This window comes from Octopus sinensis, linkage group LG3 (genome assembly GCF_006345805.1).
Source record: "Octopus sinensis linkage group LG3, ASM634580v1, whole genome shotgun sequence".
NCBI lineage: Eukaryota > Metazoa > Mollusca > Cephalopoda > Octopoda > Octopodidae > Octopus > Octopus sinensis.
In genome coordinates, this window is record NC_042999.1 from 75,748,081 (window position 1) to 75,761,044 (window position 12,964).

The window sequence follows — 12,964 nt, forward strand, 5'->3', positions numbered from 1 at the left end:
CTGTAGATCACTCTGTCATATTTTGCAAATTTTTTTTTGTGGCCAATAAAGAAAGAAAAATTTATAATAATAATAATAATAATAATAATAATAATAATAATAATAATCTTCATTATTATTATTATTATTATTATTATTATTATTATTATTATTAGTTGTTGCTGTTATTATCCACAATCTCTCTTCTATTAAATAAAACCACTCAATAATGCAACTTATTCACCCGCCCACTTTTGTGAACTGAATGCTGTGCTAGCGAAACGTTTAAAAACTTAATAGAAGCCATTACATAATTTTATTGTAGTGCAGGCACATACATACCTGCATACACATACACTCATACACATACTACAAGCACATTCACTGCAGGTAACAATACATACATACTTACATACATGCATACATACATACATACATACATACATACATACATACATACATACATACATACATACATACATGCATGTGTGCATACGTACGTACATACATACATGCATATATATATATATATATATATATATATATATATATGCAAATACTAGCTGGTGTACCCGGGGGGGAAAATGTTCTATTGAAATGCCTTACTACTCTGATATAAGAAATCAATTTCGTTATAACTGCCACAAAAGGTGTATTTTTCGTCACGAAAAAGTACAAAAAACTGTCAGCTGGAGGAGGGAGAGATTGTTGGAGGTTGGCGAGAGAGGTTTTCGGAGGTTGGCAACAAAGATTGTCGGAGGTTGGTGAGAGAGGTTTTATAAAAATATGAATGAAGTGTCTAATGTTTAAGAATGAAATGAAGAAAGTGCAATAACGTTCACATTCGCTGATGGTCGCTCTCACTAACTGCCTTTACCTTACGGAGGTCTTGTTTTATAACTATCAAAAAGCAGCCAGAAGGATAGACATATTGTTGAGAAAAATAAAGAGAACAAGCAAAAAAATTAACTAACTAGAATACTGCCAATAGCCACACATAAATTCGACGGTTATCAATCTGCTCGAAGAAAAGAAAAATGTAAACTCCAACAATGCATGAAGATCACCATCAATAACCAAAGAACAGCTGAGGAGAAATGGGCCGTTGAGAAAATCAAACTCAACCCCAAAGTGTTCTTCTCTTTTGCGAAAAAACACACGGTCACTGTCTCCACTGTTTGCCCTTAATTGATGAAAATGGCAATCTCCAAGATAATGCCAAAACCATGAGTGCGACACTGCAGAAAAAGTACTGCTCTGATTTTAGCAATCCTGATATAGCCGATCTGGACTGTATCAGTGATGTTAATCCTCAACATGCTATATCGGATATAAGGTTTCGCGCCCCTGATGTCTTAGCGACAATAAACGAAATCAAACACAATTCAGCGGTAGGCCTTGATAGGTTCCCTGCTTGTGTCCTGAAGTTATGTCGACATCAACTTGCATCTCCTCTTGCTTATCTGTGGAGAAACTCACTGAATGCTGGTTATTTTCCTGAAAATCTTCTGTATTAGCCTGTTGTCCCAGTTTTCAAAAAGGGAAACAAGTCCCTTGCAGTGAACTGTCTGTCGTTCTCACTCGTCTCTCATATCATCAAGGTATTTGAGAGGGTGGTGAGATCACGGATAACCCACTTTCTTGAAAGCAACAGACTGCTGAACCGCAATCAACACGGGTGCCGCAATGGAAGGAACTGCCTAACGCATCTCCTACATCACCATGATGACATTTTCAGAACGTTGGGAAGGGCTCGACTACTGATGTCTTCTACACTGATTTCAGTAAGGCCTTTGACAGGTTTGATCATAAGATTCTCTTGATAAAATTATCCAACACTTGTGTCTCAGGAAAGATACTACAATGGATCGAGTGTTTCCTGACAATCAGAACCCAAATGTAGTCGAAGGAGAAAAAGATCAAGCCCAGTCAAAGTCTTTCAAAAACAAACGTTGCAAAGCGTTTAGAGTGGAGTAAAAACCTACAGGATTGGTCACTAAAGCAGTGGAAGAATGTTATTTTCTCGGACGAGTCATCCTTTACCTTATTTCCAGTCACCGGCCGAGTAGACGTGTGGAGACAGCCAAAACAAGCATTTCACCCAGATTGCCTTTTTCCAACTGTTAAACATCAAGGAGGATCTGTGACGATCTGGAGGCTATATCTTGGAAATCCACCAGCCCAATGGTTTCCCTTCATGGCAGAATTAATAGTCAAGACTATTTAAGCATTTTATCTGATCAAATTCATTCTATGGTTGCGGAACTGTTTCCGGAGGGAAACGCAATCTTTCAGGTTGATAATGCACCAATTCACACAACTAAAGTTGTTACTGAATGGCACAAGGAACATTCTAGTGAAGTTGAACATCTTATCGAGCCACCAGAGTCCCCAGATTTCAATATTATTGAAGATTTATATTGCATTTTAGAAAAACAAGTCAGAAGTCGATATCCTCCACCATCATCACTACAAGAACTGGAGACTGTTTTAGCTGAAGAATGGACAAACATTTCTTTGAAAACAATTCAAACTTTGTACGAGTCCATACCCCGTAGAATTCAAGATGTAATTAATGCCAAAGACGATCCTACCCCATATTAAAATAAATTTGCTTGAAATTTTAAGTGACTCTATTATTTTGTCCAGCCCCTGTATATATATATAATATAATATAAATAATATATAAATATATACATACATACATATATGTACATACCTACATATATATTTATATATACATGCATATATGGGTACAGGACATAAAAAAACGTTGAACACAATGAGGAACGAAAACATAAAAACAAAAATATAGAAATTAACTTTTTTGGGTATTAACGAAAAAGAAAAACAGACGAACGAGACATGTAACATAACAAATATTCCTCTTCTTCAGTTGTCCCTGTTTCATCTCCGCGTTTCGAAGGCATATATATATATATATATGTGTGTGTGTGTGTGTGTGTGTGTATACATTACGTTGTTGATTTCAAATTTTGTTTTGGTACAAGGCCAGGAAGATCGGGGGTAGGGCTAAGTCGATTACATCGACCTAAGTGTTTAAGTGGTATTTATTTTATCGATCTCAGAAGGGCGAAAGGCAAAGTCGGCCTCGGCGTAATTTGAACTCAGAATATAAAGGCAGGTGAAATACCGCTAAACGTTTTACCTGGCATGCAAACGATTCTGTCTACTTGCCGCCTTAAATATATGACTTACATTATTGAAAGAATACAACATAGTAAAACACAGAGCGCAATCTGAAGGCACACTTGCGATCATTTATGGCGATTGATCGCATTACGTATATATATGTTATTCTCAAAAGAATGTACACTGCTCTGGGATAAGTATAGAATACCTTTGTTGTTTAGTTCATGTATACGTATCAACACAAGGAATATTGATAGAGTATTCCAAGTAAAGCTCTGATAAATGCAAGCATAGTAGATTTCATATAGCTGTTTCTTACAGAAAAAAATTATGTCTAGTTACAGAGCTCAACTGTACTGAAGATGTAAGCATTTATTTCAAAAGCATTCAGAAATAGAATATTTATTGAAAACTGCTTTCAAACCTACAGTTTCATTACCCAGAATATAAATTTATATTTATATTTACAATTATTAGCTATACTTGGTTAGGTTTAGGTTGTAATCACAAAAACTAAGCTGAGATTTTCAATAAGAGAGAGGTACCAGTTAGTATGTCTTGCAAATACAATCTGTAAGCGGAACATCAAATAGCTGCAAGACTTCTAATTTTCAACGTGTAGCTTTGTTGTTACCTAAATACCAGGGACAGTGTTTCTTTGTTAGAAGCCCCTTTGTAATTTATTGGTGTAATTCAACTAATTATCTTACACACTTGCACAAACATACATGTGCACGTGCATACACACGCACATGTGAGCACGCACACACAAGCACACACATGCACACACATAAAAACACACGCGTTATGTGTATGTTAAATAAATCGACCAATTATAGAATTCCTTGAATGCGGAAACTTAATAAACTATAATTGGTTAACACACTTAAAAGCTTTCAATTACCCGCAGGAATATCAGAGTATCATATCAAGAGTTATTATCCTGAAATGAAGGCAACGTGCTCGTAGAATGGTTGACGAGTCGGACAAAATACTTAGCGGCATTTTTTCCATTTCTTTTGCTTTTGAGTCCAACCATTGATATTGACTTTGCCTTTGACCCTTTCAGTGTTGATAAAATAATTACCAGTTAAACATGGTCGATGTAATCTCCTATCTTAAAATTGCTGGCCTTTTGTCAATATTTGAAACCATTGTTTCCGAAATAAAATTATAACATCAAAAGTTATTTCGCCAATATAAAATTAAAGATTTGTTATTACTCACCAATAAAAAATGGAATGAAGCCTTCTGGTTTTATAACTTTGTTACTGTTCTCCAGAAATCTGGTGGGTCTAAAATTGTTAGGGTCGCCCCAGAAAGCTACATCGTTCATGATGGAACCGAGATTCGGTATTATGATACAGTCTTCGGGTATATTATAACCGCGAAACGTAATAGGGTGTTCTGGCTTTCGGCCGAGCAATAACTGAACGACGTTGGCGTGGCGTTGCACTTCCATGATACACGCTTCAAGAAATGGTAAGTGTGGACGGTCGTCTAATGATGGCAATCGATTCTGGCCGATGTGTAAGTCAATTTCTTTCTGTATGGTGTCTTGGAAATGAGGATAGTTCAGCAGGTAGACTAAGCACCATAATAAAGAGCTGGTTGTTGTTTCCATCCCAGCTACAAGCATGTCACCGATGACGGTACGCAACTGTTCCACTGAAGGATATAAACAAATACATAAATAATAAATGAATATTTAGATAAACAAATGAATAGCGAATGTACCAACATACAAATTTCATCTATTCTCGTATCAACTAATGAGGTCACAGACGTGTGACGAAAATTTTCGGGACAATAGGCAGGCATTAAAATAATACAATAATAGTAATAAACGAATGAAGAAAAATATAGAGAGAGAGCGGGTCTTTATTTGGTAAAAAAAGAAAAATAATTATAATAATTGAAATGACCATCCCGAAGTACAACAATATCTGTTTCAACACTCGATTTCACATCAGGAATCTTGCGAAACGAATATATATATGTATATATATATATATATTATATATATATATATATATGTGTGTGTGTGTGTGTGTGTGTGTGTGTGTGTGTGTGTGTGTGTGTGTGTGTGTGTGTGTGTGTGTGTGTGTGTGTGTGTGTGTGTGTGTGTGTGAGTGTGTGTGTGTGTGTGTGTGTGTATTTAGAATAATAGGGTAGTCAGAATGTTGGGTGATTATATGCTTTTTTTTTATTTATTTACATCTTCTTTACATTTTTAACGCTTTCTTCCGTTATCGGATTTATCATAAAATGGTTCAAGTTTAGTTTTCTTGGCCTTTTTGTAAAGAATTTTCTGGGGGTTTGCCAAGCAAGGGAGAAGAAAGAAGAAAAATATTGTTTTTAGAAGGAGGGGGAGGTAAACTGGCGTGGCTTTTGTATGGTCAGACTTGTCTGTTTAGTAATTAGTGGCCTTTTAAGGTGGGGTAGGAAAGAGAAAGGAAAAAGAATTTTTGCATTTGAACTGGTGAAGGTTTAAATTGAAAAACCAGATGTTTTTGACTGAAGAAAGTCAAATCCGATAACGGAAGAAAGCGCTAAAAGGTAAATAAGATGTAAATAAACCAAAAATATATATATATTCATCCAACATGCTGACTATCTTATTATTCTAAATATACATCTGTACATCACTTCAAACTCACTCTCTCTCTCTCTCTCTTCTCTCTCTCTCTCTCTCTCTCTCTATATATATATATATATATATATATATATATATATATATATATATATATATATATATATATATATATACATATATATATATATACATATATATATTTATACATAGGCGCAGGAGTGGCTGTGTGGTAAGTAGCTTGCTAACCAACCACATGGTTCTGGGTTCAGTCCCACTGCGTGGCATCTTGGGCAAGTGTCTTCTGCTATAGCCTCGGGCCGACCAAAGCCTTGTGAGTGGATTTGGTAGACGGAAACTGAAAGAAGCCTGTCGTATATATGTATATATATATGTATGTGTGCGTATATGTTTGTCTGTGTCCCTCTAGCATTGCTTGACAACCGATGCTGGTGTGTTTACTTCCCCGTCACTTAGCGGTTCGGCAAAAGAGACCGATAGAATAAGTACTAGGCTTACAAAGAATAAGTCCCGGGGTCGATTTGCTCGACTAAAGGCGGTGCTCCAGCATGGCCGCAGTCAAAATGACTGAAACAAGTAAAAGAGTAAAAGAGTATGTGCATGGACGCACGCACATATATCTCCACACGCACAACCCCACGCACACACTCACATACACACACACGCATACATATACACACACGCACATATCGAGTCGCGCACATGCATGAACGCACATACACCTCACATATACCACCCACACACACCACACACAAAACACACTCAAAGTACACATATACGCACACACATACATGCACACACGCATACACATACTTCAAACTGCTAGTCAAACACCTTTCTGCTGACCATTCCTCTACGCACATGTAAAGAAACAGAACTACACAAAAGACCACCACTGAATTCTTCCTACAGCATTAGCAGATACCCACACACTTGCGCGCACGCACACACCCACACATACACACAGATACCTCCTTCTCTTACACTTTCCTGTCTTAGGAAGAACTTTTTCTTCACCCATTCACTTTCGGTCATTTCAAAATGTAACAACATGGAGATCATTGGCGATTTTTTTTTACCTCCGTGTTCCTTTCCTCTTGAACTTTCCTCTGTCACCTGTTTCTGAAGAAGAGTTTTGCTCGAAAAATAAAACTACCTTCCTTTCCTTCCCTGAGCGTCTGTTAATACTTTACATGTACCACGTACTTGCGTTGTTTTTTTCTTGTGTTTTTTCTTCGTTTTTTTTTCGGGGGAGGGGAGAGATTAGCGCTATATATATATATATATACCATTAGTTAAAGCTAAATGCAAACATCAAATACATCGGCGGACCTGGTCTCTTTCTCATATGCTTATTAAAATTAACAAGTTTGGTAGAAGGTCACAAATGTATAGCAGAAAGCATGCAAATGAATGTATCACTATATGTACATTACATAACGTTACATAATTAACATAACACTAAGGGCGGTGACCTGGCAAGCTAGTTAGCATGCAGGACAAAATGAGCTGTTTACTTCCAAGTCTGCTGAGGTTGACTTTGTCTTTCAACCTTTCGGGTTTGTTGAAATAAGTACCAGTTGAGTAGTTGAGATGAAAGAAGTACCATTGAGTACTAGACGCAATCGACTAGCCCTTTCCCCTAAATTCTCAGGTTCTATGCCTAGAACAGAAAGGACTAATTAACTGAACACTGGAGAAATAACTAATAAAATGCAATAAAATTTACATTTGATTACAGAATGTAAAGGGACCTAACTCAACCTTGTAATTCTTTTACGTAATCATTTCACATTTTGACACAAAAGCATTATCTTTCATTAGACTATAATAATAGATTCACATTTCGGCACAAGGCCAGCAATTTAGGGGGAGCACAACTTAAATACCAGTACTTAACTGGTACTTATTTTATCGACCCCGAAAGGATGAAAGGTAAACTCGGCCTCGGCGGAATTTAAAACCAGAACGTAAAGACGGACGAAATTTAGCTAGACAGAAATATGAGTTGGTTGCGATGTTCACTCTTTTCCCTAACAAATTTTAAGTTTGTAAATGAAATGACTACTACTGAAATTCTATTCGATGGGAGCTTCTCAATGCTCGACGTTTGTAGCTTAGGGTAGAATAGAAACTATATTGTGGGTGCTCAGCTAGGTTAAGACCAATCTTTAGAAAGGTGCAATTAATCGTCCATGATCATACCCACGGATTAAAACATATCATCTGTGCTTATTTTATCGACTGTAAGTTGATTACATGCAAAGTGAAAAACAGATTTGAACTCAGAATCTTAGGAATGACCGTTCGTTAAACACTATAGGCGATTCACTGCCTCCTCTCATCCTTATTATCTCAGCTGATATTCAAGCCATGAGTAAATAAACAGAAGCAACCTCTTTTTTCGATTCTTTTTAAGACTACGGAAAACTATGATGTTAAACTATAATACTAAACATCATACAAGCCAAACCATCAAAGCAAACGAAAACCGCCTTATATAAACTTGAGGCATTATAAAGACGTATTTATAAATACAAAAAATCTGACAGTTCTGATAGCCTGAGACAGTACAGCTCTGCAGCTGTGAAAGAATATTAGTGAAAAGCATCCATTCAAATTCAAAACGAGAATCTCGTGATAATATTATTTACACGACTCAACATATTATTCCAATCACGTTTAGTGCGATGAATAAATTTTCAGTCAAACAATCTCGTTATCGCCTTGTTTAGCGCCATCTATAATCGATGATAAAATAATATTTAGGTTACGTAGCATCGTGCTTACTTTTCCTTACATCATGTTTATATCCTTCTTTTTCAGTTCTTTCTTTATATCTATATATATCTTTCTTTCTATATCTTTATATTTTTCTTTATTTCTTTTTTTCGTGCATGACTTAATTTGTATGATCAGAAATTTTTCTACAAGTTAGAATTGATAAATTTGGTTGTCTTTTGTGGAAAGTGGACACCAACATGTCCACGACTATAATTGACTCTCCAAATATAGATGCTGAAGAAGATATTGGTTTATTGATCTATTGTTCCATCGATTGATTCTGAATATAACTTCGACGCGAGGAATCTTCGTGTTACATATTTTTATGCGTCTATTTGGCTAATGATATATACTAGTGGCATCAGTGGTTCCAGCATCCACAGTAGAAGACTTTATTCTTTTGACTAAGCACAAAACATTTTTTCTTTCAAGGATTCTGCATAATTAATTGAATAGATTCTAGCATACCACTGATACGACATTGCAGCAGCACTGAAAAACTTCAAAGAACTGACAACTTGAGAAAGGACTGGACGGGATCTATCAGGTGTTTTACTATTTCTGCCAACAAACCACTTTTGCAATGCAAAATTATTGGAACTACGTGACACATTACTAAATACTACATATACACACTGTCTGGTATTACTCTGCTGAACTGCATTAAATTATTTAACTACATTACGCAACATAAAGGACTAACTGAATTAATATAATCTAGGACTTTTGGTCCAAAAGGTCGACACCTTGTATGCCCATCCGCTCGTAGGACTGTAAATGTGACGAAGACATTTATCTGTAGATAAATATCATGCATAAGTAAACAGAAGATAGCAAAATTTTCAGCACAGCAACATTCCGAAGGAAGACGAGCCGATAGCAGGAGCAAAAGTACATCGGACAAGTCGGTAATCAAAGTGAACGGCTACCTCTCGGAACTTTCGTATATCATGAGTTTAGTTCATCATGGGTGTCCGTTCTCATCCCTTCTATATACTGGCCCTTGAGTCATTGTTGAAGAAGCTAGAACTTTGGAGGCACATCCCTTTCGAGCTGAGATGCGGGAGAGCTATCTCGGTATAAGTGGATGACATCGCCGTAATGGGGTCAGTTACCACGGAAATGCAAACAGCTGATTTCTTTCTAAAGAATACAAGGCGATGGTAGGAGTAAAGATAAATTGAGTCATGTTAATGGCTTGTCGCTTGACACTTAGGACACTGGACAGAGAGACCAGTTAAATTTTGGTGGGTCTGGTTTGGTCCAGCCTTCCAGACGGATAGTATCTAGGACGAAGCAACGAGAAATGTAGCTAGTTATCCCTGACAGATCGAACAGAAGTCGTGAATGTCTACATATCTTCGAAATAACTTAACACCTGATCGTTGTGCCTCACCCCAATCCCTGCTTGGTTAGAATGGAGCGTATTTTTCTGCTTCCTTTGGAAGGGATGCGTTCCACTAGTCTGGCGGTCCCTCTATTGCCAGCACCATATAGAAGGTGGGCTCGGCATGCCGCGGCTGCTAGTGTACAGACACGCTGAGGCTGCGTTACTCGTAGATTTTCCCTGTAGATTTTTCCAGTTGTATGATAAGTTTTCCGTCGCTCATCTCTTTGGAGGCGCTGCAGTCTTGAATCAAGAAAAGACATATTATGAGTCTGGCACCTGAGATGTCGTTAGGTGCTCACCACATTCTACTAATCAAGTAATGCTTTCAGCGGAAATTCTACGTTGTCAAAAGTGGCAAAATTGGTTAGGTGAAAGTATGTGCCTGTAGATTGCCGGACAAAAGTTGGGTAAAGGTTTGTGCCCTTAGTGGTCAGAGTAATCCTTGATCTGTGTGATCCCTTGATGGGCCCTAGCTCGAGGTTCTCTTGTATCAGAAGTACTGCATCATTCATGTATTCACATACTTTCTACACTATGTATACTTTTTAACTCATTTCCCCTCCTCTTCCTTTCTTTCTCTCATCTTTTATGTAACTGCCCTTTCCATAAAAATTGTCATCGTAATGCCCCCCTAATTTAATGCCCCAGTAACGAATACATTAACTCTCCATCGTTATTATCATTAATATCTTCATCGCTATTATCATTAATGAAGGCAGCGAACTGGCAGAATGTTTACTGTGCTGGACAAAATGCTTAGCGAAACTTCTTTCGTCTTTACGTTCCGAGTTTAAATGCCGCCGAGGCCAGTTATACCTTTCATCCTTTCAGGGTTAACAAAATAGATACCACTTGAGCACTGGGGTCTATGTAATCAACGCCCACCTTCCCACCAAAATTTCAGGTGGTGTGACTATAGTAGAAAGGATTATTATTATTATATCATTAGTTCGTTCACTCCTCTTCTGTTTCTGACAATTGACAACCCTAATAACAATGATTTACATATTTAATTATTATTTTGCTTGTTTTATCAATAAAAATAATTATGACACATATTTATGTTATTAATCGTCGAACTGATAGATGTAGTTTAGCACTTAATTTATATTATTTAGTCCATGCACCGCTTAGTCTTGTCCCCGCTTCAGTCTGAACTAAGATGCCGATTTCAGGAATTTGCTCTTCGTCGTTTTTTGCATCAATAAAATTGGAGAAAAATAAACATCTGCAATTTACTCCGCTCTATTCTTTCATTTACACCTCTCTTTCATCCATGTAAGAGCCTTGAAACTATTCACAAGAAACCAATAACAATAAATAATTCGTTTCTTATACAGGCACAGGATCAAACATGTGGAGAGCTGTAGCTGATTACATTACACAGGCTTCCAAGTTGACTGGTACTTATTTAATCGATATCGGAGGATGAAAGACAAAGTCGACGTTGCCAGGATAAGAACATAAAACATAAAAAGTGGAACTAGATACTGCAAGACATTTTAACCAGCAGTCTAACGGTTCTCTTAAACCACTGCCTTGAAATGATAACTTCCAACATTGACGCACGGACAAACATTTCGAGGAAAGATGCAGTCAAGTCTCAGTATAATTCTGGCATTGTTTCCACCCACCCTCCTGAACAATGAAACACATAGTTTACGTAAGCAAAATTTCAACCCACAAAATAAAGGGATTTGACTAAATAGTGCTATACATTATATCGTTTGCTCTAGTGGTTCTACTATTTCTCCAACCATAAAAAATAAAACAGAAATACTAATAAAACTTCTGCCGCTTCTTGCTGCCATTGATAATTTCCGTCTAGTTCTCAGAAGCACGATGGAGACTTCTCATGACTTCAGTGTGTTTCCATGTATACCTCACCAATACCATCGTGCAGTGAAATACCACACGCTTCAGATCGATTATCGATGATTAAAACTAGTCAATCGAGTCATTAGGTGGTGCCTCAATCAGTGCCGATGCGCTATAAATCCATCGGGAAAAAGGACCAGACACGGCACACATTCTCTTCTGACCATCTCTGAAATCTATTGGCATCCGCTATGCGGATCTTTCAATTCGCAGCACCTTCACAGTTATATCTATCTCTGTCACTGTATTTGTAGGCGCGAGTGTGTGCGTATTTGTATATATATATATATATATATATATATATATATATATGCATGTGTGTGTGTTAGAGAGACAGAGAAGAGAGGAGAGAGAGAGTGTGTGTGTGTGTGTGTGAGTGTCTGTGTATACACATACACACATACACTACAATATATTATGTCACGCGCTCTACAGAATCTCCTATTCATCCACCGATGAAAAAATACAAATAATAAAACTCACCAGTAAAAGAAGTGTCCGGGTTGTTTTCGCTTTGTAACCCCATTTCTTTGATGTATGCGTCTGTGAAGTCTTTTATATTTGACTCATCGAAATCCTCTAGATGACGCTGGACAACACCCTCAATGAATTTTTCCATTTTCTTAATGTTCTTGAAAACTTTTTTGATTTTGAAAGGATCCCCAGGAAGGTGTTCGAGGATCGGGAAAAAGTTAACAACTGTACTCACTCCAACATCTTGCATGTTCTCATCAATTCCTTGCACGTACTGACGGAATTCGGGGTCGTTATAGTCGAATCTGTTACATGAATATAATTATAAACGAAAATATATACATAGGTATTCATCTCTATTACGTGCTAAAACAGAAAGCATAAGAGGCATACGTTATAAAGGCAGATTAAATTGTGCTCTTTTGTGATAGCCAATATCTTTGAAAACTGAAGCAAGCCACCATTAGTCATTCTGTCATATCAAAATATTAAGTGAAAGAGAAAGAGAGAAAGAAATAGAGATCTAGGTACCAACATATATGCATTAACTCTTTACTACACACACACACACACACACCACACACACACACACACACACACATATATATATATATATATATATGTATATATATAATGCTTATCTATTTTCTCATACCGTCTCCGATGAAGGGATATAATAAATATCCTGGAAA

At 37.0% G+C, this 12,964-nt stretch overlaps 1 protein-coding gene and 1 long non-coding RNA gene across 2 annotated transcripts in view; one reads left to right on the plus strand and one right to left on the minus strand.

Annotated features, from left to right (window-relative positions):
• Nucleotides 1–12,964, minus strand: part of LOC115209486 (cytochrome P450 2U1-like) — an 86,263-nt gene that overhangs the window by 27,427 nt on the left and 45,872 nt on the right. Inside the window, exons 3-4 of the mRNA XM_029777910.2 lie at nucleotides 12,282–12,577; nucleotides 4,360–4,800 (exon numbers count right to left, since the gene is read on the minus strand). Of these exons, the coding sequence (XP_029633770.1) occupies nucleotides 4,360–4,800; nucleotides 12,282–12,577 (737 nt within the window). The remainder of the gene's footprint in view (nucleotides 1–4,359; nucleotides 4,801–12,281; nucleotides 12,578–12,964) is intronic.
• Nucleotides 2,913–12,964, plus strand: part of LOC118762484 — an 11,109-nt gene continuing 1,057 nt past the window's right edge. The window contains exons 1-2 of the long non-coding RNA XR_004998239.1: nucleotides 2,913–2,925; nucleotides 7,674–7,681. This is a non-coding gene — a long non-coding RNA (uncharacterized LOC118762484). The remainder of the gene's footprint in view (nucleotides 2,926–7,673; nucleotides 7,682–12,964) is intronic.